General features: G+C 31.2%; 1 protein-coding gene across 1 annotated transcript in view; it reads right to left on the bottom strand.

The window, feature by feature from the left end:
* Positions 1-27,933, bottom strand: part of LOC133204281 (uncharacterized) — a 57,595-nt gene that overhangs the window by 17,572 nt on the left and 12,090 nt on the right. Inside the window, exons 4-5 of the mRNA XM_061340019.1 lie at positions 19,905-20,045; positions 19,325-19,450 (exon numbers count right to left, since the gene is read on the bottom strand). Coding sequence (XP_061196003.1) covers positions 19,325-19,450; positions 19,905-20,045 — 267 coding nt within the window. The remainder of the gene's footprint in view (positions 1-19,324; positions 19,451-19,904; positions 20,046-27,933) is intronic.

Here is a 27,933-nt window from a genome sequence, read left to right as displayed (position 1 = left end):
AATTTTTTAAATGCTTTTATCAAATGATGTCAATGCTTTCGAACACGTGTCATCTTAAGCTCCCCCTCCCCTTTTTTTTTTTAAAGAAAAAATATACTGAGTCGCTTTTTCATTAAAACCGTATAGTGACATACGCAACGTACCTTATCTACTGATAATTCTTCAAGATATTCTTAATTCAAAGTTATAGCACCATCAGATGTTCGTAGACAAAAATCAGCATGCATTACCAGGGATTTTGAAAATAAATCAATTTATGAGAATTCTTGTATAATTCAAAGAAAAGTATACAAAAATTGCTAAACATATATTCTAGATGTTTTGTTTATCCAAACTTGTTTTAGAGGAAGTGTACAACACCATATTTAGACAAAAAAGTAGCACACAGTTCCTCTAAGTATTGGAACTCTTCAACTCCAGGGAAAAAGACAATAAAGTTCAAACTACGTTGCGTGTGTCCTTAAAAGCAAAACATTTTCTTTCTCCTTGTCCCATATATATGTAATATAAAATTTTCAAATTGCACTTCCTGGAAATAGTTACTCTGGTCAATTAAGTCAATTAAGTGAAAGGGTTTGGTAAACCTATCGTTAAAGTGTTTCCTTATTTGTTAAAAATTAGGTTTCAATAATAAGTTTTAAAATTACGTCTTGAAAAGAATTCACGAGTACCCTTTGTGGGCTTATTTATGTTGGAGAAACAAAGGTTTTGTTTTAGAAGAATATCGAACATTTCAAATCAATGATGGGGGGGGGGGGTAGGGCAGCTTCTCTACAAGCACTAGTATCTGATCATTCTTTATATTTTGTCAAGGAGACAAAGAATTATAGAAAATATTGACCATTATTCTAAGAGCCCATCACCGAGTACACCTTTCCGTCGACCACCAGAAGAATACTGGATTAGGAAACTAAGCATGACCTCTCCAATGGTAACAATAATGACGTCAATAGTATTGGGAGTCTTTCAAGACAACAGTGTAGCAATGTGAATGTGATAGGACTTTTTAGCAATGCGCAGAGACGTAAGAGTAGTCATGGACATCGGTCTCACAATAAACCAATTATAGACGATGTCCCATTTGATTCACTACTGCCTTTGTAAATAAACAGTTTGTCACATTCGCACCAACTTTACTCTGTCCCTTTGAAAGTTTCAAATGGTCTTTTTGAAAAGGCAAAGACAGAGGAAGATCCATATTTAGATTCTTCGACACCAGAATACAGGATCGGATTTGGGATTATGGATATTGAAAATCAAAGGCTGTTTAGAACGTACATTTTACGTTTCGTTATTTTCACACTGAATTGTCTACGGATATATCCGTTTGTCCGATCATGAGAAGAAGCACGGAGAATGCTACTCTTAGATATCACCTGATCTCAACTCTGATGTTTTAGAGAACCATGTTTGCTTTGCTCCAAATTTGTATTGTTCAATTTGACTTTTGAGCGTCAATACTGTTCATTATCTCCAAATTGTATTTTTATCGCTCGGATTTGGTTACAAAAAGGTAAAGAGTGTAACTATGATGAACAATGTTCTGTCATCATCATTGCATAGCGAAATTATACTCAATTCTATAAAACCCCCGAAAATATTGCTTTGAAAATATAGTGCAAAATTAACATTTTTCAAAGAAATGTAGTGTAGAACGCTTCAGTGTTATTCTGGGTGGACAAGTTACAGAATAATAATTATAAATGTAACGTTTAGCACGAAATTAGAGTAAAAAGCCATGATTTACCTTTGATGCTAAAACATTTAACATCAAATCAATGTACATAGTTTTATTTTTTTATTGTGCAACACAGTTGATAAGGCAGCAAAATTCTTTAAATTTAAGTGCATGTACGCCACCAAACGGAGCACAATTGTATTCTGCTGTTTCTTGTATGTCTTAGAATAACATAAATGATATTTTTCTTTTGAATACTTTGTTTGCTGAAATGGTCATGAAAGATATGTTATTTAGATCACAAATGATTAAAATAAATTACCTTGACACTCGTTAACGTGATCACAAAACTGTTCTTAACATCAGACTTTGACATCATACCTTGGGTAAACGTAGGGTAGTTCATATGTGATATAAGAATTTCACATTATAAAAATTAAGATTCATTTTTGGGAATAAGTATAATATATGAAACAAGCTTTCATAAGAAAATGCAAATGCAATATTTACATCTTGATTTTGGTTACATTTTACACTGCATAAATATTTGCATTTTTTAAACAATGGAATGACATGATTCAATTTTTTTTTCTATTACAGTTTTTTATAATCAAGTATGTTTAGCTTGCTTTGAAATTATATTATCATACATTGACGTAGTATTTTTCTTCTATGTAACTTATATCATTGCAGTCATCAGTCAATTTAAAACAAAGATATAATTTTGGAGTCTTCTATCCAAGCAATGCTATGCATATTTCAAAATGTAATCTTTTGTTTAGAAATCTCTCCTGTTTTTTAAATACAACTTTTTAAGAATTTTTGTAAACAAACTTTAAGACTGTACAAAAAATGATGAAAATCTGAAAGCCTGAAAGTTTTTTGCTAGTTCATTTCGTTTTGGTTCTGATCTTATGCCTTAAATCTCAAAATACTGATGGATTTCATATATAGCAGATTATTCTAATCAATCATTTGTAATTATAAAATAAAAAAAAAAAAATGAATCCTCATAATATTAATTATAATTTTTATAATTGAAAAAATAACAATAAAATGATCACGTGAATTACCCTCCCCCAACAACTCTCCCATTCCAGTTAATCAGAAAAGATTTCTTTTGTTCATAATATGTCATTTGATAATGTTACATATACGATACATATTCTTATCTTCATCCCCACAAGCAGTATTTAATATCATTGGAAATAATATGTTTTATGTATTCATATGTATTTTTCCATTTCTGTAATTAGAATTTAGCTATTGTAGAATATGTAATGTACATCTCAGGTTGCGGAGTTATCCCATGATATGTAATGCATTGTCTCAGGTTTCGAGGATATTGCGGTGTTTAGACAATAGTTAACGTACGGAGATATCACGTGATCACTACCACTGTTAGATGCTGCAAGTTTTTGTGCAAGCCATAATTTGTAAGGAAAACATACCCTCCGCCACCCCGTGCAACCGACCCTTTGGTAGTAGTTTTACATTTTGAGATTAAATTGTCAAATTGTTTGGTGGCCTATTGTTTGTTGCCAACTTATTTTTCAGTTTAAGTGTTTGATAAATTTGTGTTTTTAGTATTGCCATGCTGTTCTTTTAATTTTTGGGGAGATCCAAAAACCAGGTGTAGATACAAATTGTAGAGTCATAGAATCTCCCGAATTTCAGGTGTTACATTTGTGTCATTAATAAATGACATATTTACAACAATACTCATTCATGGTTCTGTATTCATACTGAAAAATAACGGAGCTGAGGGAAACAATATGTTTTAAATTTTCATTCTTATCATATGGAAGTCATGGATATAATTATACTTTTCTTCTCTGCAGTCACATTTGGATTGACACCTTAGACCACAACTTGGATATGTGCAGTTCTGTTGACATCCTTTTCCTTTCAGACCCGGTGGACATTATAGAGAGAGAGAGAGAAATCATTACGAGTAATTCATTTTAATCCATCAAAATGACTACAACTTACATAAGACTTACAAATCTTTAATATTTATAGTCATGTTTCATGTAATGAAAAATAAGTTTACGAAAGTACTATCTATTCGGTGTTTTTGGAAATATGATCACATAAATAAAAGGTATAAAAAACAATTTGTTTCAACTTACTTGTACAGCTGTTCTCGGTCAATAAAAGTAACATTCAAAAAGAGTTTTTAAAGCAAATTCAAAAGCAATTTGTACTCATTTATTGTTGAAGTCATATCATCGGAATATAAATTAATTTGTCTCAAAATTATGCTGAGGACAAGGGAATGAAAACTAAATAAAGAAAAATAAAAAATGACACTTACAGTGGATACTGCAGATTGGTAAGTGGAACTTTCTTTCCTTAAATATTATAAAAGGTCATGACAGACAGTATTCGTTACCCATATCTATGTTCTTTCCTATATGTAAAACATCTTTTATTTTGCAAAGGACTGCAAACAACTTGTGATTCCTTTAATGTAGACGATAGTTAATTATAAAAGAATATCATTTAATTCATTATATATGAAAAACTTTCTGAGATAATTTGTTTATTTCCAATTTCATGGACTTACGGAATGATGGAAAATCATGATAGCGGTCATTTCTGAAAAAAAAAAAAAAACAACAACAACATTATGCTAAATATATTCAGTTTCTGTATTTCATTGTCAGAGTTACAAGGGAACCTGTAACCATAGTCTGCAGGGCGTTTGACCCTGCTAATAAAAGATGAAGTAGACATATGGTTATTCAATTCTATGAAATACAGAAATTATTAAGTTTTAAGTGTGTGTGACAAGAGGAGCTTAATGGTGCTCAGGAACATAAGTTCCTTAAATAACAAAATGAATATATATTATATATAAAGCAAGAAAGCAAGTTATTTTAAAAAAGTACTAATAAGATTTTTTCTTTCAATTGAAAACAGTCATTTCCCTTCAAAATGGAAAAACAGCAAAACACTCAAGCAAAGGTCATGTAGTTGTAGCATTATTATTTATCATAAACTTATTATTAAAATTGAGATAAATAATAATATGATTAAAAAATATGTTAGGACCTCTTTCAGCTTACTTATCAAGTACACGAATTTCATTAAATTTCATTTATTCAATCAATAATTTGCAATCATTCTATGCAAATAAAAGCGATTCTTTTCCAATGCAATCATTTGCATAATACATGTATATATTACTAAGTTTATTTTTTTCAATTTCATAGAAAAAAATTGTAGTACGTTACTTTATAACATTAAAATGAAAACCAATACAGAAGACCAGTGTTCATTGGCACTGATGACACAATTAACCCCCACTATCTTCATCGAAGAACCTCTTTGAATCTTGATGTCCTTGTGGTCGAAGCATTGGACAGCCTCCTATACGCATTGGTGCAATACGTTGGATAATACGATAGATGGAGAAAAACGCGTTGAATAGCAAGTTCATCATATCCAGCCAACGACTCGTTTTTATTTTCTTGCAATGAGTAAAAAATGTTGCTTTAAGCATGAATTGATATAAAAGCGATTCACTGTACTGGTTTTAACGGCAATAGAATGTATCGTAATGTATCCTCAATATAAAGAATAGCATTGTCTCTTCTATATTTATCTTCATATAGTATAAATGGGAAGAAAGAATATACAGAAGATAAAGACACTTTTCAATAATCATTCAAGATAGAGAGAGAGAAAGAGAGAGAGAGAGAGAGAGAGAGATTGTTCCAACCACTAAAGAGAAACTCTTAAAAAATAATTGCAGTGGAACCTTTTTTACCTGCATTTTTGTGTATTTGACGCATATCTTATCGCATTTGATACAATATGGACATTTAATGAGAAAGAGTGTTTTAAGTTGTATTGAGGCTCTTCAACGATGGATCCAGTGAAGATTCGCAAAAGGCTGGTGGATTTTAAACATTTACAAGATGCATTATCAAATAGTTTGATCAAAAGTTTTAAAAAGTAAGATAATTATGGCGATTTAATTGTCTGTTAATTTGCTTTCGACTTGAAAGTAGGCAACCGCAATATTTGGCATTTCCGAGTGTCACAATATTTATAAAACAAATAAATGTAGTTCCTTATAAGAGAAACAAAAATAGATATATAAAACTAAAATTAATATTGTCAAAGTTTGCATTACCAACTATTTTGCCATACCTTTACATCCAGTGCTATGGTTGCAGAATTGTTCTTCACAAAAACACGTTGACTGACAATCCTTTCCATAGGTAGGGTAGCTGCAGGGTTGTTCACAATTGTCACCATTATATCCCTTCACACACTCTATAAGGAATGTTTTTTTCAACTTTATTTATAAGAAGAAGGATGTTTTTTCTTTTATTTAAAATTCATTTGAAATTTGTTAGTAACCATGAATAAAAATGTTAACAGTATGATATTCAACAGGAATCAAGCAACAATTTTTATTCGAAATAGAGTATTATATTCACCAGAAATTTATAATTTAATTTCGAAACAGGAAAGTGTAGATTTGTTGCACATACACATTCACCATTATACACACACATTGTACATAAATTCTGAATTAGTATAACTAACTGTTTTATCTTGTCATACCTTTACATCCAGTGCTATGATTGCAGTACTGTTCTTCCTGTTCTTCACAAAAACACGTTGATTGGCAATCCTTTCCTTAGGTAGGACAGCTGCAGGGTCGATCACAATTTCTGCCCTTGTATCCCTTCTTACACTCTAAATAGAGCTTTAGATTTGATGCATTCAAGAAAAATGTCATCCTATGCTTTAGATTATTTATAGGGATATCCGATCCTCATTCAGGAAATATAACTCTTTAATTTATTATTCAATTCAAAAAAGTCTCAAAATGAAGCTTAAATATGAAATATTTTCATGCAACAATTTTCATTTTATGTGTCTCTATGTGATTCAAGGTAGGTTCTTTTAAGTTTTAGAAAGAGTCTTTTAAAAAGTTGATATTTTTACCCTATATAAGTATGTTAAAAATACAGATTTAAAGAAATCGACTTTTCATTTACTAATTTGACCTTATATACCAATGCTAATTAGCATGATATGAAATTAAAAATGATTAAAAGTGTTTTGCAATGATAGGAAACACTTTATAAACTATGCATTATAAAATAATTGAAGTACACAGAAGAAACTCAAGTACTGTATAAGTATAAAAATCATGAAATTTTCTTCAAATGCCTGGATACCTATATTTTTTTTTTTATTCTAAAATGTTTTTGTTGATCAATTTCCAATTAGAAAATGCATAGTAGGTGTCTTTATTTGCATTTCTTGAAAATTTATTAGAGATTTACTATTCTTTTCTTTATAATATGATAACGTTAATGATGAACTTTGAACAATTATCACGGGTAAATTCACATTTCTTTGAGAATTCAGAGACATTTTTGTGAGCATTTTCAATTATTCAATGCCTGATTTTCAGAACGTGGGGGATCGGACTACCTTAAAATATGATTTCATTTTCGTATAGGATTAAAAATAATTATCGATTCACAAATATTAGATAATGATTATTCAAGATGTTTTCTCAATGGTCTTGAAGATGTAACCAAATAAAGAGATGCAGGTTTTCTAAAGTTTTTGTTTTACATAAACATAATTCCTTCTCAAATATGAATTTATGTACTAATATGCCGCATTCAATGACGTATTTGTTTGAACATACTAATACATTCTCCCTCGATCCTAAAAATGCAATATCCGTGAGGAATTCTGAAAAGTCTGAAAAGAAAGAATCATAGTAATCTTTATTGTAGGTTTATAAAACAAGATATCACAGTCAAACATATCCTATGAAATTATATCAATATGAGAGAGAGAGAGAGAGAGAGAGAGAGAGAGAGAGAGAGAGACGTAATGGTAAGTATGACAGGAAATGACACACAAATATTAAGACAAGGAAAACAGAAAATGTCACCTACGGTTGATATAGTTGATTGAAAACGTCCCGTGCACACATAAATACAAGGATTATAACAAACTGTTTACAGTATCCGTAAGCCATATCTATGTTCTTCCATAAATATATATATATATATGATATATATATATATATGATATATATATATATATATATATATATATATATATATATATATATATATATATATATATATATATATATATATATATATATATATATATATATATATATATATATATATATATATATATATATATATATATACACATGTATTACATTAGTTTTGCAAAGGAAACCAAACTGAATGAATTTCCACCATATAGACAACAGTCATTTGAAAATGACTAAAACAACTTTCGTTTTGGTTATCATATGAAGAAATTCCTTTATATAGTATAATTATTCCCTACTTCATGGACACTTACAAAAGAACGGGTATCTTGATAACATTTACTTTTGTTAAAAAATCATGAGTTCCTCAATATGATCTTGAAAGCTCTTAACCCTGGCAAAGAAAGCATATAAAGATACATATTTCGATGAAATACAGGAAATTATATTTAAGTGTAGGACAAATCCCGGGACTCATAAACTTCCTTTAAATAAAAATGAAAATATATCAATAATCTAACAAGTTATTCTTTTTAAAGTATTAATAAGATTTTACAGAGTGAAATTATCAATAGGTTTCCAAACAGAAATAATAACATTCAATCTGAAGCAAGCATAAGTTTGGAAAAACCATGTAACACTATCTTGTATCTTATTTTTTCAAACATCGCCCGCGTGGCGCAGTGGTTAGAGTGTTTGCTCTAGAGTCGCGGAGTTAGGATTTGATCCTTACGTCGCGGGTTCGAACGTGGAGACAGGTCCTTCGGGTGAGACCGAGGTACCATGTTGCAGTTGGTGCTGGCATAAAAAAAATCCCACACTGCTCAAAGACAGTAAGTGCCGAGTACAGGTATATATATCAGCAGGTGGAGTGGGGTTTGTGGAGTCAGGGATGGTCCGGCCCCCACTTTTTTTTTTTTCATTTCTTTTACTACTGAGTAAAGTCTTTTGCTATTAAATAGTATATTTTCCTTTAGATGCTGGTTGTTCCCCTACTTCTTGTTGTTTTAAGAAGATCAAGTACTGGCAAATTCCAGGATTCGAAAAAAAAAAATGTGCCAAAAAGTAAGAGAAAGCCCCTCTCCCTCCTCCTTTAGGATTTTTGACTATGAACTGTTTTAGGTTATTAATTTTTTTAATTTTGTCAGATTTTCTTGGAGGTTACCCCGCCCCACAAAAGCTTTGCTAGGGGCCTGATATTTTCATGATTACAATCCATTCACTTTTTAAATTTTTGAAAGTAACTTGGAATAAAAATCGTTAATCATAGTGATGATCCATTTCTCACTTGCTTCTTATCTAAATAGGATTGTTAAAAAAAGTCTGTATATATATATATGTAGAGTTAAATTTGGAGCACATATTGTACACATAAATCAAGCAAATTACGAATAAAACATTTCAAAACTTTGTAATGTACAAGTGGGGTTTGTGTAAAATTGAAAAGTACAGATAAAAAGTAAATTGAATAATTGCAATAAAAATAAATGCAATAGGGTGGAAATCATGGCATTTAAATACCTTCTGTTATTTTGTGTCGATGAACAAGTATCTGTTCTACCCATTTCTAAGAAAATATTTTGAATGATATATCGTGTACACTGAATTATATTTTCTTTTGTTAAAAAATCCGTTACAACACGATAAGCGTTTCCTGGAAAATTTTGCAAAGGAAATAAACATCTAACAAGAATCAGTATGAGATATGAATTTTATTTTGCTTAACTTTCTTTTAGTTTTGGATTCCCTAATGTATGAAACGAAAGTAATATTAGATTTCATGTAAGCCCTCTCTCAGACAATTGAATAAAATGTTCCAAATTAAAATTATTGAAAAATGAAGGTGGTAATCAGAGTTAAAATTAGACTTTTTGAACATTATTTTTAACTCTCCCTGAGTAAATCAGTTTCAATGTCTTGTGAACACGTATATATCAAGTCATTCAATGATTCTGCATTGAAAGTGCCCCATTTCTATCGGCTCATCTTCACAACCCTTAACATAATTAAAATTTGCTTCCATACAATCACATATTGAATGTCAATTGACTCCATAGTTTGGATAAGTGCAGTTTGACATCCTAGTGTTTTAAAACTTCATGGGCAAAAAAAAAAAAAAAAAAAAAAAAAAAAACAAAAAAAAAACAACAACAATAAAGAATGTTCTTTCATTCTTTCCGTATGAATGATCCTGAGTAAAATTGACATATGATTTACACACCAATATTGCGTAAAAGTTTTTTTTCTTGTCTCCGCGCCTTGCCAGTACTCTGAAATTACTATTTCTGTTGATTAACTTACATAATGCAATGGTAAGATTATAAATCAAACCTATACTAGTATTTTACTGTTTTTCATATGTACCAAAAATGAATTTTATATATATCATATTTTGTTTATGTGCAGAAGACATTTAAAATGAATTATCCACACTTTCATTGGAAAAATTCAAAGCTGTCGAGTTGCATTTTAAACAGCTTTATTTCGTTTGATCTATTAGTTAATTTACTCACGTTGAATATAATCGAGGGAATTTATTTCCTGTGAAAATGAGAAATGTCAATGAAATACCGACTAAAAACCCCCCTCCAGAACATTTTTGCACTGATTCTATTATTTTTAAAACGAGCCATACAATCTGTAAGGAATGAATAAGTTTACTTCGACATCTGTTAACTTGATCACAGTACTGCTTGTCACATTTACACCCTGACTGACATTCCCTCCTATAGTTTGGGTAGCGACGGGATAGTTCTCATCTTAGACCGAAATATCCTAAGTCACAGCCTGATATGAAATAATTGGTGTTTTTGCTTGTTTCAAAAATGAATTATCACTGATTTACGTCCAGGATTTACTATTTTAATTTAAATATATCCACCACTATCTTTGAAGAGAGAGAGAGAGAGAGAGAGAGAGAGAGAGAGAGAGAGAGAGAGAGAGAGAGAAGCAAAAATGACACTTACTGCTCGCTTTGTGAAATATACAACTTCAGCTAAACTAATAAGTATTAATAATAAATCAGAGCCTCTGAATAAAACTTGACACATATAGCTCTAGTATATTGTTCCTTGATTGATAGTGATTTTTAAAATAACTAAATCTAGAGCCATAACAACTGCAAATGGTCACAGAAAATCACTGTGTAGAAACGCACTAGGGTTAAGTGCGTTATAATAGTCCAAGATGGCAATAGTCAAGAACGCTTCATATTTTCAAATATTGATGATTTCGTGCGTAAAGCTTTACTTTATTTTGCACTAATCTGTCAGGCAGCTTCAGTTTTACATGCTCGCTTGGAGATTGTATTCAATTAAAAAGAAAATGCACGTCAAAGTTTTTCTGCAGATTAGGGTAAAGTTTCTGAACTATTTATTTACGATTAGGATAAAGTTTTTTCGAGACTAGGGTAAAGTTATTTATTCTACAACCCGATTGTGCCCGATTTGACTGACTTTTTTTAACTGCTTTATACAATTAATATAGTTGAAAAAGTCTTCCTGAACTTTTGCTTCCACAAAAAGGTCATGCCGACTGCATTTTTTTTAATAAATACAATTTTCATACAAAATATTAATTTTATTATGAACGTTATACTTTCAGTTTCATGTACAGTTATATTATTTTATACATGTTTAAATGATGTGATCAATTTGTTTGATTTATCTTTACGAATTGTTTCCTGTATAAATCTAAATCTGCTTTATATCGTTTAATCCCCACTTTTTGCGAAATCATCGAAAATAGCTTTGGTAGCATCGTTAGTACTCGATAGTAGCGGAATTTTGACCAAGTTAAATTTGCATTGCAGTTAATTGAAATAAACTTTTATCAACTGAAATACGAAAATAACGAACAGTAATCAAACTCGAATCAAACGATACAAATTGAGAGCAGAGTAAACAAGAATCTCTGAAAACATCGGATGTGAGATCTGGCTCCGGAGCCATAAAACCTAGATGAGCTCACTTTTGATCTCAGTCTCACTTTTCCTCTATATATTCCTTTTCTAAAAGTGAGATTGAGATAAAAAATGAGCCCATCTAAGTTTTATGCCCCCGGAGTCAGGTCCATGGGGAGTAGGCATCATTTTTCGATCAGTCACTTCCGCCATATATTCTCTGTTTTAATCGTAAAAACGGAAAATAATGACCTAACAATTTATACGAGAGAAATAAGTCAACATTTGAGCTATCAACATAATGTGTTTGCTAACATGATCATTGCACTGACCATAGAATTTGCAAAATATTGGCTCTAAACGAAAAATGTTAATACCCCTGTGTCGTCAACTTATGCGTCAGCAGTATGTCCCGTTTTAGAAACTGTCTGTACGAAAACGTGCTCTTGCTTATCGAATCCACTATGGTCATAAACCGTATATGCAGGTGAAAATGAAATATTGCTACATGAATAAAGAAAGTTGATGATAGAAGAGTATGAGTCATCACGTTTATTGTAAACTTTTAAGCTTAGGTGTTAGTTTACTATCTAAGTCTTTCTTGGGTAAAACATCCAAATATGTAATGTGTCAGACTCTGTGGTGTCTTTTATTGAGTTTAATGGGACTTATCGAATATTGAATGAAAATGAGTATTGTTAAGTGACAAAACATCATCAATATATCTAATTGTAAAAGTGAAGGTAACAGCAAGAGACTTCTTTTACACTGGATCGCAAACATAGAAACAAGTGTCGGATTTTGTTTTAAAGTATTATAAGGTAAATTGTGAAGATAGCGAACATTGATCAATCTCTTAAATCTGCAAACAAAACGAAACATATACAGTAAAACTTGTTGAATCCGGATGTTGTGCATTCCGGCATGTTGTTCAGTCCGGCGTAATATTTTAGTCCCTTGAATTTTCTCTTTAATTTATGTTTAAAAAATGTTGTTCAATCCGGATCTTGCCTATTCTGTAAGCCGGCCGCTATTTAAAGAACTAACTGCTCATAATTAGTACAAATTATCTCCTCTAATCCTCTAATCCGGCCATTTATTTTTACCTGAGCCCGCTGGTCATTAGAGAAGTCTCGCATGGGGTAATTATTGTCCCGTTAATGATCTATCCTGTGTCGACAGTTTAGATTTTAACAAGCGTGATGAAAAAAAAAACATTAATGGCTCAAGTAAGGCGAGAAAACTCGCAAAAGAACGAGTGATAGTGATGGTTGCGTGTAGCATGTCTGTAGAAAAAATTGGAGACTTATTCATGACCTTTCTACTTTCGTTTTGCGTGCACGAATTCGAATTACTTCCCTTTGTGTCGCTAGTTTGCAACGGCAGAAGATTTTGGTCCAATATTCACTATATCATTTGATATTCAAAAATACAGTGTCTAAATATTCAAACATATCAATTTTAAAAGAAAAAAAAATTAACAAGGAATCTGTCCCTAACAAAATAATTTTTACAGCTACGATGAGGTTTTGGAGTGTGTTTAAAACATTAAACGATTTTCAAATTTAATAAATGACCAAGAGATATATATTATATTCCGTTACTGAATAAAAAAACTTAAACAGAAATGAAAATTCTGAAGATTTTTTTCAAGTGAAACGTAAAAAATGACACAATTGATCAAGTATTTATTTACCACTCTTTGTTAATATTTATGCAATGTTTAACTTGCTAAACGGTTCAATTTTCTCCAATCCGGATGTTGTCTAATCCGGCCAAAAATTTTGGAACCACTGGTCGCCGGATTAGACAAGTTTTACTGTAAATGTATTGACAATGTACAATGATGACGACATAGCTCTATCAATATCTATTTACAAAATGACTTTGACAGATATGATATAATTTTGTAGTCGAACTAAACACTACCATCACAAAAGAATTTCAATTTGTTGCTCAGGAGATTTAACCTAAGTGTTCTGATTTTTTAAGATTTAAAATTTATTGAATGGTTGAATACAATTTTTTTTCCAACCATCTCGTTTAAAGTCAACATTTCGCAAATTCCAATGTTGATACAACGACCTTGTGAACGAATACAATTTGGCTTTAATCAGCTCAGATTATGCAAAATTTTTGCAATAGTTACGTACTTCTGTTTAAAATATTTAGAATAAAACCACCCATTTCTTAATGTAAGCCTGCATAATAAGTAAACTAAGTGCAAAATAATCGAAGCGTATTTGCCTGTCGCCATCTTAGACTAGGGTAACGCACTTTACCCTAGTCCGTTTCTACACAGTAAAAAATGGGATCCTTAAGTGCTTTTTATGCAAACATTTAATTTACTTCTTATTTGGAAATCTGAAAATTAAATATTTTCAATGAGGACATGAAGTGTAAACGAGAAAATAATAGAATGAAATTTGAAGATAACGAACAGTATTCATTTACTTCAATCCAAATGCTGAATGTCTGAAGGATGCGATTGCAAGGCGTCACGTGATCGACTCATGTGATGTTTAAAAAAGAAAGTTTACGGTAACCATCTCCGGAATAATTAGGAGAGTCATTTGATTGTGCCCATGACAAAAGGTCCTCGTGGTAATATTTCTAGAACAGAGAAAGAATAAGATAAAATGTGACGTTGCAGAGTGTTGATGATTTTTTTTATCCACGTGTTTTGCGTTTTGACAAATCTAGCTTTTGTCGTAATTTTGAAAATTGAAATCTATTTCATTTAATTTAATGAATTTAATTTACATCTGGATCTTTATGTCCTCTAATTTTAATTAAAATGTTAGAATTTTATTCGAAATCGGTTTCTTTTATAGGATCTACATCTATGTCTAGATATTCATTTCTTAGAAGCATCAGACCGGCGGCGTGAATATGGATGAACAGAGATGAACGAATGCGGTTTTGATACATACGTGTATATAGACCAGTTTGAGGTTGCATGCTGGTAATAAATGTATTTTTTGAAAATATTGCTGAGGAAATTGTTCTCCTTTGTAAGGTCTTCTCTAGAATTTTCAACACTTACATCGACCATGTAAACATTGAATCATCGGAGCATATATTGCGTTAACATTTATTGTAAAATGTTTTATGTGTCGTATTTGGTCAAAAATTAACTCAACACATTTCTTCTGACAGAAAAGAAAAAAATTTTCTGCAAGTTTTCACAAATTTAATTTAAAAAAATACGGGTAACAAAAAATACACGTGCAAGATCTAGAATGACACACGAAATATTAATTTTCTCTAAATAAAGAGAGGTTACTCCGACAATCGAGGTACTACAGAGGTATGCCAGAGAGGGAAAATCATTTTGAGCATATACATATCAACTCATCATGCTCATGGGAATATATTTGAAAAATGAATTTTATTGTTGAAAATTCACTAGGACATGAACAAAGATGCTTCACGCCAGCATATTTCATGAACCACGTAAGCATGAAGCAACGCAAATTTATGTCATTCAGTGATTATTTTTGAAACAGGTGTGGCATTATGATGTCACAATGGAGAAATTCTAGATATTCTTGCACGTCCATGTACCAAGTTCATGAGAAAATAAACCGTTTTCTAATTTGCAATGAATCTGAAGGAAAAATATTTGCAAATATAAATATTAAATAGCAAGTCATTATAATTTGCCAAATAAGGTAATAGGATTTTTATATAGATATTGCCGATACAAGTCTATGAATTCGCCCCTATTCATTCAACGTGTTCAAGTGTCTAACAAACCCCCTCCCCCCCCCCCCCCCCCCGATTCTAGGTCACAGTGCAGATCGAGACCTCGATGAGTGTATGAACAGTTTGGCCCATGGACCACTGTGCACTAGTTTAGAATATATATATTTATATTGATATAATAATGAAATGAATGTTTTCGAGATGGGAAAATAAAAAAAAATGTGGAAGTTGGTATTTTTTGTGTACATATACTTTTATCATTCTTCTCTGTATATAAAATGAATAAAAACCGCAAGATTTTCAGGAAAAAAGTATTTATTAATCTATAAATAATGATTTTATAGTCTTTTAACAGATTATGCATATTTAAGCTTCAGCAACAAACCATCATATGAAAATTTATGGAATCTTTTAATATTTTAGGAAGGGGGGGGGTATTGAAATGCATGTAGCATCAAAACAAATGTTATGACCGTACTTCATATTTTGACCAGAAGTCAGTAATAATAATTAGTATAAAATATATTAGTTTTTAGAAAATTCATTTGGTATTTTTTTCGAGACGTTGAAAACTGCTCTTGAGGTGAAAATATTACTGCAAATTTACAATGAATACTCCCAAAAGCAACTGTGGCACTACTTCATCTATCAATAGTTTTCGGTACAATTTTTATTTTCAAAGAATACAAAGCATATTATATAATATCTGGTAGAAATTATTTATTTTGTTTCAATTTTGATATCTGTATGACATACTTAAAATTTCACCACATAAATATCAAAATATTGAAAAACTGTGGTTACCATTGCAACCATATTACCCTTATAAGCCTGATGATCATGGTTGAATTTTATATTATGATACCATTAACGTAAGACAAATTATATGTAAAAATGAGAAAAATTCATAGAGCGGATTTTTTTTTCACGGACCCTTGCAATCTCTTCGTTAAAGTACATATACTTATGAAAAAGTGCAAGGTGCAAGACAATTTTCTTATGAATGAGGTATAAAATGAAAATTTAATAGAGAAAACACTGAAAGACTAAATGTGGTTATCAGATGTTTAATTATTATTCTACCACCAATATCACAAGTTATTAGTATTTACATATAAAATTAGGTGACTTCCTTGGTTAATAATGGCTTATACCAGTTCACACGTAAATAAGTTTACGCATATACAAGAGCGAATTTTGTATGAAATCACCAAAGCATAGGTAATCTGAGTTGCTGAGATGGGACTTGATTTATACGTCATGGGTTGGAATGCAATGACGAAAGTTAGTGCTAGCACAAAACAATAACCCCAGTGCTCACTTTCCATAAGCCCCTGCTCCGTTTTAATTTCACCCAATTGCAATAAGGGCAAAGGGGCGAAAATAAAACGGGGCGAAATTGTCCATGTTTACAGTAAAATTTGTGAGGTTTAATTTTCGCTGTTTTGTAGTACAAAGAAACTCACAAATTCATGTCTTAAAGTGTTAAAATTTGTACAGAAAGTAGCAGTCATGTTTATCTTTTAAATAACAAAACTTTTCACAAACTTCTAACTGCGTAAACTTCTCACAAATCTGTTTTCCCTCAAACTCCAATAATGAGACCTACGAAAATTAGTCATTTACTGCTAGTGGGAGGTCCCAGGTTTAAAGAGGCATGGACAAAGGAAACTGCAGGAAGATATTTACCAAATCACATTATCTGTTATATAAGTCATTGGATGAAGCTTATAAATTGTCTTCTATGCTATGCCATCCCTCCCTTTGTATGTAAGTTCAATCTTTTGATACCAGACTGTACTCTGCAGAAATATTTTCTAAAATTATGTTGTTGATATACTCTTTCAGGGCTTCATATATATGTAAACTCAAACCGAGTTCATCATCAGAACAATATTGTCAAGAAAAAGTTTTTTTTTTCTATAAATGTGGATTATGAATAAGAAAAGAAATCAATTTGCTTTGGGGATTCAACATAATGCATATTTGATGTAATGCATCCACCGGTGCCCATATTTATAAACACTTGTTATCTTTAAACTGACCTCCTTTAAACTAAATAATATTAAATCCCCTTTTCAGCAACATCCCACGGTGACCTGTAAAACGTTGTAGGCATTTTAATACGTGTCTCAAGAGCAGATAGTAAATACTCCAAACAAAACAATTTCTTTCTTTACATTCAAAATGATAAAAATATTTTTTTCTCGATGTAATTACAGGAAGTAATTATGCTAATTAATTAAATGTAGGCCTTCGTGATACCAGAAATTAAGCATGTTCATCATTTATATTTCCTTTCAAATTTAATTTAAACAACAGTCCTTTTATTCAGTTGACAGTTGTTCAATCAAATCGACATTGAGTAAGGTCTATTGAAAAATAAACTGCATACATTGGGTTTATTGTTCAATAATTAAGTATATAAAAGAGGCAAGATACCATTTCTGTAAATCAGCATAAATTCTGCGATAGATGAACTGTCTCTGTGGATGCATCTGATGCAGAAGTGATCCTTTCCGTGAAAGCATTATATGGGCATCACATATTGTGATAAAAATTTCTTCCTATTCTAAATATATTTATGTATTATCCAAGAACAAACAAAGTATGAACTCATACTATTTTGATAACAGTCATTACTTCCGTTTACTTAGAATCAACTATTTTCCAAGTACCAGCTGCAAAGCAGATATCTTTACACAAAATTAGACATTTCAATCTTTTATACTTTGTCATTTACATATTCTCTTCTTTAAATTATATATTATATATCAAGAAACGATAAGAATTTTGGTGTTATCACTAGCAGCACTATTTGTTTGAAAGTTACTATTTAGCAAGTATCAGCTGTATCAATATTATAAAAAATGGACTTAAATATTAAGAATAATTCACATGTTCCATTTTCACAATCATTTACATGCTTTTAATGTATTCAAAATTTAACTAAAAAAAGATACTTGGTATAAAAATAGCAATGACCTATTTCTGGTGCACATTCGTTCTACCTGAATATATTAAAGTTCAAAGAAGAGTTGATGTATAGAGTTATGTAAATATTTTCCATATTAAAACTTTGTAATGAATAACAAACGGGGTTTATAGAAAATTGAAAAATACAGATAAAAGGTAAACTGAATGAATGCAATAAAACCAAGTGCTACAGTACTAGATAGCATGGCGTTTGAACTTCTATTCAGGCCTCCTGTTGATGTACAGTTTTTCGTCAAACCTGCTAATAAGAAAATATTTTAATATGTATGTAAAATAGAAGCCCGACACCCCCACCCCCTCCCCACCCCAATAAAGAATTTCACCAGCTATTCAGCAAGAAACTATGAGTGTTAAATTATAATATTATCCTCCGTTAAAAATATTCTTTCTATAAGAGAAACGCTTGATAGAAATGTTAACTCTAAATAAAAACAATATTATGTCTGTGACTCAGTGAGCAATAATGAGCATAAAATGAAATGTAAAATGATCGAAAAGAAAAACTTGCTAAAAAATGAAACAATACAAATTTTGAGCAAATACTGACCTCTGAAAATATCAGAGGGGGATAAGGAGCCATGAAATAGAAAACATTCCCGAACGACAGTAACACCCACCGGGTGCCCGTAGTCATGATCACGTTAACGAGGAAATCCGTAATCAATTTAGTATGATAATAATGATCTAACAAATTGTATGGCATTCAACATTTGACTTTACTAGTAAATTCCCTTGCATCATAAACTTATTTTTTACTAGTCTGTATTGTTTATTCGTACGAAGAATAACATAGCTTTACAGCTGATTCGTAATAATTTTCAAAGTAAAAGTCTTTAAAATTGAAAAGGAGAGTCATGAATCTAAAGCTCATTTTTGAAAATTATTTTGTCCGCTCCATCGAGTTATACTAAAGATAAAGTGCCTTTTTACATGTGCATATTAACTCATTATTTGATTTATTAGTGCCCCTTTTCTTTTTGCTCACCTTCACAACCAGTAACATAATCACACCATTCTTCCATACAGTCACATATTGACTGACAATTGACACCATAAGACGGATAAGTGCAGTTTTGTTGACATTTCTTTCCTGTGTAACCCGGTGGACACGCTGGAGAAAAAACGAGAATGAAAAAAATCCTTTATTATCTTTACAAAAAAATTACTATAATTAACATACCATTAGTGTTTATGTTTCTTGTCTGTACGTTCCATGATCTCAGAAACTACTATTCCTATTCTTAAACGTACAGATGATGATGAGGGAAAATTAATAATAGGTATATTTAACTGTTTTTCATTGCTACCTTAAAAGGAATTCATGATTTTATACACATTACATTTTGTTGACGTACAGAAGTGTCCTTTGAATTATAATAGCTACCCTTTTTATCAATAAAAAGGACAGACTTGAACAATTGCATTTTAAAATAATTCTAACTGGATTTTCTTAATTTGTAATTTATCAAATGAATTTTAAACATCACGAAATGTTTTTATGCTTTAAAGAAAGATTTCAATTCAATGAGAATGTGAAGCATCACGGAAACATTGACTATAGGTACCCCAAAGGCTGACAAGCTGACACCCATTAGAGTGATGACAATACTGTTCTTCACAATCACATTTTGCCTGACAATCCTCTCCATAGCTTGGGTAGCGACAGGGTAGGGTACAATTAATACCAATATATCCAATTCGGCAATCTAAGAAACAAAATTATGAAACAGTAAGAATAATTCTAAACACATCTCAACTTTTATGGATTGATATGCTTATATTTATTCAATTTTAATTATTTACTGGGCTAACTTCATTTCAATTATGTACTTTTGCCACACTTCTATAACACAGTGCTTATATAAGGAGACGTATTTCTGTCATGCTTGGAAAAAATAAATATACTGATTAACATACATTTCTTTACACTACATAATCCTTATAGTAAATGTGAAGCTTTATTTTTTTTTTATTCTGAAGGGTCCCATATTCTACCTTACACAAACACACACAACAGAGAGAGAGAGAGAGAGAGAGAGAGAGAGAGAGAGAGAGAGAGGACAACCTAAGATACAAGTTTGAGAATTTCTAGTAAAACCTATTAACCAAAAAAACAATTAACTACATGTACTTACTTTTTTGGTTTTCCAAACATGTAATTTTAGCTAATAAAATAGCTAGCAATAATGAAGAAAAGGTTAGGAATAATACTTTATACATTTTGCACTATTTTTGCCTTGTGTAATAGTGATTTTAAAGCTAAATTTAGAACCATAACAACTGCAAATGATTGAATGTTCCTTATAAATATTGGAGGTATGCATACATTTTACATTTTAACTTCCTGTATATATGTAAATCTGGAAATCATATAATGATCATAACGTTGAAATGAAAAATACATTGAATGATATATATATATATATATATATATATATATATATATATATATATATATATATATATATATATATATATATATATATATATATATATATATATATATATATATATATATATATATATTGCAGAAAAGATAACCAGCATTTAGGTTAATGAATCGGAGCTAGAAAATTACTCTCAAATGTTTATTATTTTTATTATAGAATGACCTATATCACGACTGAAATCATAATACATAGTAACTTAAGTGACTTCCTAAAAAAATGCATGCAATTTTTTTTCTGATAACAAAATTGTTTGATGTATCAACGCCCTGATATACATGTTACTAAATCCCCCCCCCCCCCCAAGTTTGATTGATTATCTTATTTTGCCTATGACAATCAAAAATGTGTTTCAATTTTTTGATGATATATTGTGATATCTAAGTGTTCACTGTGCATTTTAAAGAGGACTTTTGTTGCATATCACTAGCTTTAAGTTAAGCTGGCGATATATCAAGGATGATAGAATAATTGGAATCGATTATAAATAAAAAAAATAAGGGGACTTATATTTCGATTATATTAGTTTTATACAAATAGTTGATAAATGGTGAAACTATGAATATTATACTTAGAAACTACCATTCTTACATTGTCCTGGAAATTCAATTGCCAAGGTGGAAAAAATTTGAAGTCTGTTTGGATCTTTTACCATTAATGCACGGAAATTTACATTGATACCGTACGGAAGATTGCATTTTGTTTGTTCCCGATGACTGCTTCACCAAACATCTGTTAGTAGAGGTCAAATTGAAAAGCAAGAACAGAACAATGAGTTCATAAAATACAGAACATTAAACGAAACAAAAAAAATCAATATATCATTATTGAAAGTAAAGTATCAAGCGCTAGCAATGTCGAGATTTAAGTAATCTTACTTTTTAGTCTCAAATCCCATTTTTATTACAGCTCAAGTCTGAGGGGACTAGAAAACATAATTCTGCAAATTTTTAAATACAAAAGTGATATTTCATAATTATTTCATTAATTTTTCATTATATTCCCTTAGAGGAGATAAGTGGTATTTAATGTATTTTATTAAGCATAATATAAATCCAATGTTCTGAACATTCAGGAAATGCATATAATTCAATAAAATATAAGATTTTCTGAGCCTTATTGTTAAGCATTTCCTTTATTGATTAAAATGCACTTCCAATGAAAAAAAAGTTGCAAAAAATAAAGTACATGTACAAATGAATATATCACAACCTTAGTATACACAGTTTTGTTAAATATAAAAGTTGTTCAGTAGCAATCTGAAGGGTAGAAATTCTTTCCATTTTAATTGCTGGAATTGAACAAAGAACATCGTGAAAAGCCAGAGGAAGTGAAAAAATTAATCTCCGATAGGTTCCATCATCAAAATATTCCCATTTGATACTATTTTTTATTAACTTGTCTTGAATAATATTTGATATTCCTGTTGAAGCTGCAAGGATTTCACTTTAACTAGTTTGGTGATGCATAGGTAATATTTGAATTGATTAACCATGTTAAGTTAAGTTATACATTTCTTGTTTTGAACATATTATCACATGGCATTCCTTCACATGGTCTCAGTTCTGTTTATCATAATTCATGCTGATCAACAATATTCCCTGTAGTTTGGATAGAAACACGGTAGGTAAGAGTTATCCCACGGGGGATTACGGCAATTCCCAACAAATTATTAAATGAGCGTTCCTAAATATAAAACCAAATACATGTAGAAGAAAAATATTCATAACAACATATTCTGCGATTCCTGTCAGTTATCAAGCACATAGAATGTTCAAGACATACTGTTTCCGTACCTTTCTGTGGTAAATTGTCAAAAAAATGTGGGGATAAACAGTAATCATGTGTTCAAAAGTTCAATTAAACAGCAAAATTGTGAGTAGGGCAAACATGGACTTCTGTACACAGAGGTCGGATCAGATGCCATGGAGGAATAAGCATGCCATGTTGACTGGTCACACCATCAGTGTTCACTTTGTCATGATCGGGAGTTATTACATACTTCTTTTTTTTTTATCTTAGACTCTTTAAAAAGGGTGCTGAACTAACCAGTTTTTGTGATTATCAATAGTTTTAAAGTATACCCAACGGAAATTATTGTAGTTTTCAAACTGCCCTATAAAAGTTAGAGTATGGAATTAGCTTTAAATATGTATATCCGTTATGATCTATAATGCAGAAATAAAGAATATGCCTGAATTCAACTGTACTATAACTGTATATAAACTATTACTTTTTGGGATAAAAAGATACACCTTGAATTATCCGTTGTAATCTAGAATGTAGAAATTGAAAATAAAGTCTTAATTAAAATGAAAATCTATAAACTTTTTGGATTAGAAAATTCACAATGAATTAGTATAGCTAAAATTATCTTAATGCCCCCTTTGTAAAAAGACATGAGGTCCACTATAGAATCAGAGTGCGATCTACACAGCAAGAGAAGTTCGTTAGATATACATGCTAAATGATTGTTAAAAATTTTAGCAATGTCTTATGGGACCTCAGTGGTGAAAACACTGGTGCTAAATTGATGGATTTTGGCGTAAAGTCTTTCGATTGTGTCACCTGTGGTGAAGTTCTGTTCTGCTAAACGGTTGACCTTTTCCCTGTCAAAATACTCTGTGCATTTGATTCTACAGATCTGAGTTTTCAATTTCGCTCACTGTGGAACCATCATGGTTCGTGGGGGACCAATGTTCGTTGATTTCGTGGGAAACCCTTACCCATGAATTAATATCCCCGCGAACATTGATACACATACTTTTAGCACAGTTGATTTATTTATCCTAACAAAATATGCATTTCTTATATGCATAAAATATTACATCCCTACGAAACAGTCACATTTTGTTATTCACGAACATTGACCCCTACGAACAATGATTCCACTGTATTGGTAGGAATTGTTACTCATAAGCCGTGCCTAAATTATTTTTTGTTATGGAGTGCACTGGGAGCTTGTGTGAGGGATCTGTTTGGTATAACAGTAACATCGTATCCCGTTCGGTATAACGGGTAGTTTTTAGTTTGCCTTACTCGGTATAGTGGGTTTACCTGTTCGGTATAACAGGCAATAGCCTCACTAAGGAATCATCTAGGAGGTAATTACATTGATATCCCAGCTAACACTCTAAGGGGTACCCTAGGAGTCGATTAATACAAATTGTTAGCCTTGCTTTGGATTACCCTAGAAGGCAAGGTGCCATAACGCCCGTCATCAATTTAGGTGTGTGGCACCCAATGACTGTTAAATGCTTGTCTGACATTCGTTATTGACATTGTAACAATTATTAAAGCTGCGGCCTCTATCATTCAAAACATGTTTTGTTATTTTTTTCGGAAAATGCTCTATCAAGAGCACGGAAACGATTCCCTGGATTGACAATATATAAATTTACGTTTACACAAAGTCTTTGCGGAAAAAAATATTACGCATAGAAACTAAAATAACACTTCAATTTATCATTCGTATTTTTAGAATAAATGGAGTTATTCATAAAAAAAGCGAAAAGGATATTAAGAAAAATTTTATTCAATATTTTATAAATGGTTGCTTTGCAATCAGAAACTTTGATATTGACAATGAAATATTTCCAAATATGACCAATGAAAAAGTATCATGAATAATTTATATTATTTGTAATACAATTTTTTGAGAAGAGACAAATTTCACTTCTCTGAATTTTCAAATACCTTATTAGTTTACAGGGCTGATAAAAATGAAATGCCTCTAGTAATGTTTTTTTTGTTAAAAATAACATAGTTATTGAAATTACACTGATAATACAAAAAATATCTCGATATATGGAATAAATTTGGTTTTAGAATAGTCTAAAGTGTTTTTTTTTGTAACATATCACACTCCATTTAGTCACAGGCATGCATAAAAGTAAACTGAAGGCAGCGCGTACATTTTGCAATGTAAGTTCATTTAACTTAGATATTGTTTGATTCACGAAAGAAAAAAAAGTGTATTTACTTTGTGACTTATGTATGTATATATGACGTAGTATACAAAACAAACAACTTTCTATATATATAAGAAAGATTTAACTTAATGATAAATAAAGTATCGATAATTTCCATACTTGTACATACACAACTCAAACAACATATTATCTAACATCATTCTGCGAAGTAATTAAAAGCACGTTCTTATTGGAAAGAAATATTGCTATTTATTATAAATGTGCAAACAAAATATATAATGAAAGTCTAATACCATACCCGCTGAAGTGTATTCTTCATGTCTTTTTAGCCGTTGGCACGTTTTCACTAAATGTTTATTATTCAGTTGCAAATTTTACTCTACATTTCAATCGGGATGTATCAGTGTAGAAAATTGATTGCTTTTGCGAAACTCTTTCTTGACCATGAATAGAAATTTAATAATAAATAACCAGGTGTGCTTGGAATGGGGGCATAGTAACGCGCTTGTGTGTGTGTGTGTGTTAGTTTGTCCTTGTGCAAAACGGAAGTTTCGTAATTAATTTAATTCTAATGCTGTTTTGATTTATAGATATGCTCCGTGCAGGAAGATGCTCCGCTTTTCGATTTCATTGTTTTCAATTTCCCAGAAAAAAAAAAGAATTTGTATGTATTTTTCAGCAACATACTATAACTCCAAAAGCAAGAGAGAGTTTCTCAAACGAAGAATAGTTTATATACTTTTCTTGCCTTGGACCAATCAAATTCAAATAAAACATGTGGGTCAAATAAAGAAGACCGGGCTTTAATCAAAACATGCTAACAACTTACGGAAATAAAGAACAGTAATCAAGCTAAAAATATCATTGTAACAAAACAAATCGGGAGAAGAGCAAGCATGCAACTCTAAAGACAGGAGAGGTGAAAACAGGTGCCATGGAGAAGTAAACATCCCTTGTCGACCGGTCACAAGCGCCATGTGCTCCTTGTGATCGTGCAAACGATGGAAATATTAAAAGATACAAGGTGCTCAATTCTAAAACCAAGTTCATAGCATGCCTTATGGCAAAAAGGATATTATTCGTGCAAATAGTGGTTCAACTAATTCCTATGTCACAATGTTGTTCAATTTGATTATGTTGGATATGGTGTATCATAGTTTCATTCTCATCATGTAGTCGTTACGGATAGCTGGTCACGGTTGTCAGACCTGTTTTTTTACAATTCGTCTACGTGTAAGTTAGTTTTGAGCAGGAATTAGAAGTGAGAAGGTGTGTCATTCCTAAGTAAAAATGTTGTATAATATGTGTGGTGGTCGCGAGAAAAATAGCTTCGTACATTGGGCCTGAATGTTTTATATGTGTTTGAGAAGTATTCCTGTGTGGACAGTACAGTGATTTTGAGAACTTCATAGTTATTATATCATTACTTTATAACGTTTCATATGTATTAAATATGAATATATATCATATTCAAATATTCCGTATGAATGCGTTTATTACCGACTATGGAAACCCCGACCTTTACATAATGTGTTATTATAGGTGACCAGCTGTGTATGTGTGTGTTTGAAGTAGCAGGTGTGCATTATTGCATACTGTGACATTTGTGCAGCGTTGGATGAAACCCTACGTACTAAGTCGTTGACGGCTAGAGAGAATTACGAACATTAGACAGTGTCGCAACGGTAGTTACATGAACTCTAACCAACGTCTATGTGTGTGCAAACAGTACGATAACGTCCTGGGTTAACCCCTTTGTTCTCGCCAATCCGTGTTTCCTATCTTTATGGCTCAAATTTATACAAAATTCGTCGGATTATTTGCACATGATCTTCGGATTCTTTGCACATGTTAATGAAACGTTTTTCGGGTTGCGTATAACGATGTTTTAATCACTATATTGGCACTATTCTTATTATTATAGTATATATTATTATTATATATTATTATTATTTTTATTATAATGCTTTTTTATTTGTAAAAGTGCTGTAGGTGTGCGTGTTGTGTGTGCATGTGTGCAGGTGTTCATCGTATTTTGTTTTTGAGCACTACAATAAACTTGTTGGCACATACTAGTACTGTTTGTCCTTTTTTCAAGAGATTTTGTTGCAGATGGATCCTTCAAAGATTTAGTTTACATAGGCATGTCAGGTTAAAAGTTTTGTAATCGTGTAGTGCTCATATACCTTCAAGGGTACATCTAACTGAAATTTTTAATATATTCGATCAGTGCATACTATCTATTCAAGATATATTACTAAAGTCAGGTACTCTTCACACAGGTGCTCTGAAAAAAACTATAGTTCCATTCATGATCAGAATATACAACATTACAACAAATGTTTAGAATATTGATGTGTATGTAATATGTGGAAGAAAACAAAATATTTTCAAGAAAATCACTTTTTACCCAGAATGTAAATAAGAAGTATTCATATTCTTACGCTAGCTGCCTCCTCAATCTTTTTCACGAAAATATGTAGGTCATTCTTCTATTGACAATTTTTCATCAATCGTATAACTTTCATAATTATTGTTCATTAATTATCATACAATTTCTTCTGAAATGTTTATAATTAATTGGGTGTGCGTTTAATTTTTTTTTGTTTAATGACGGAGTAGTTTACACAACACCTGCACAGATTTCTGATCGCACAAGTGTAGACCTAGGCTATTTGGTCTTGCAAGCACAGGTGTGTGCACGTTTGCTAGTGACGCAAGACTGGTGAAAGTATTTCCTACGGACATATACACCAGTTTCATAACAAGTGCAGTCTTTTCCTTAGAGGTCAGCTGAGCAGTGATAATTCAAGTAAATTAAAAGTCAAATATCTTTGATATGGAGTAACCCATATCTGTTCTTGTTATATCAAGTTTCTGATTGAAGGTTTACACTGTTGTACAAATTCAATGAAAAGAATTGCCCTGATACATTAAATTATTGTCCATGAACTGGATAAGGTCTGTGTTGTTAGATTGCAATGCCAAATGCGAATTAAAATCTGCATTCTGTTAGTTACACGATAAAAATGGATATTATTGTCTATTTAGACATGACGAGGCAAATCCAATGTTGTTAAAAGGATAATGTGAAATTAACTAGATTTTAAATAAAAACATTGATTCATCTTGTATCATGATATCAATGGAATTGCCACCTAAGATTGAATTTGATGTAATGAATGCAAAAACAGCCATGCTCAAAACAATTTATT

This window comes from Saccostrea echinata, unplaced genomic scaffold (genome assembly GCF_033153115.1).
Source record: "Saccostrea echinata isolate AGI-Se365-2 ecotype Australia unplaced genomic scaffold, CSIRO_AGI_Sech_v1 ptg000052l, whole genome shotgun sequence".
Lineage (NCBI taxonomy): Eukaryota > Metazoa > Mollusca > Bivalvia > Ostreida > Ostreidae > Saccostrea > Saccostrea echinata.
Note: the sequence above shows the minus strand (reverse complement) of the source record. Positions and strands in the feature narration are given on the sequence as shown.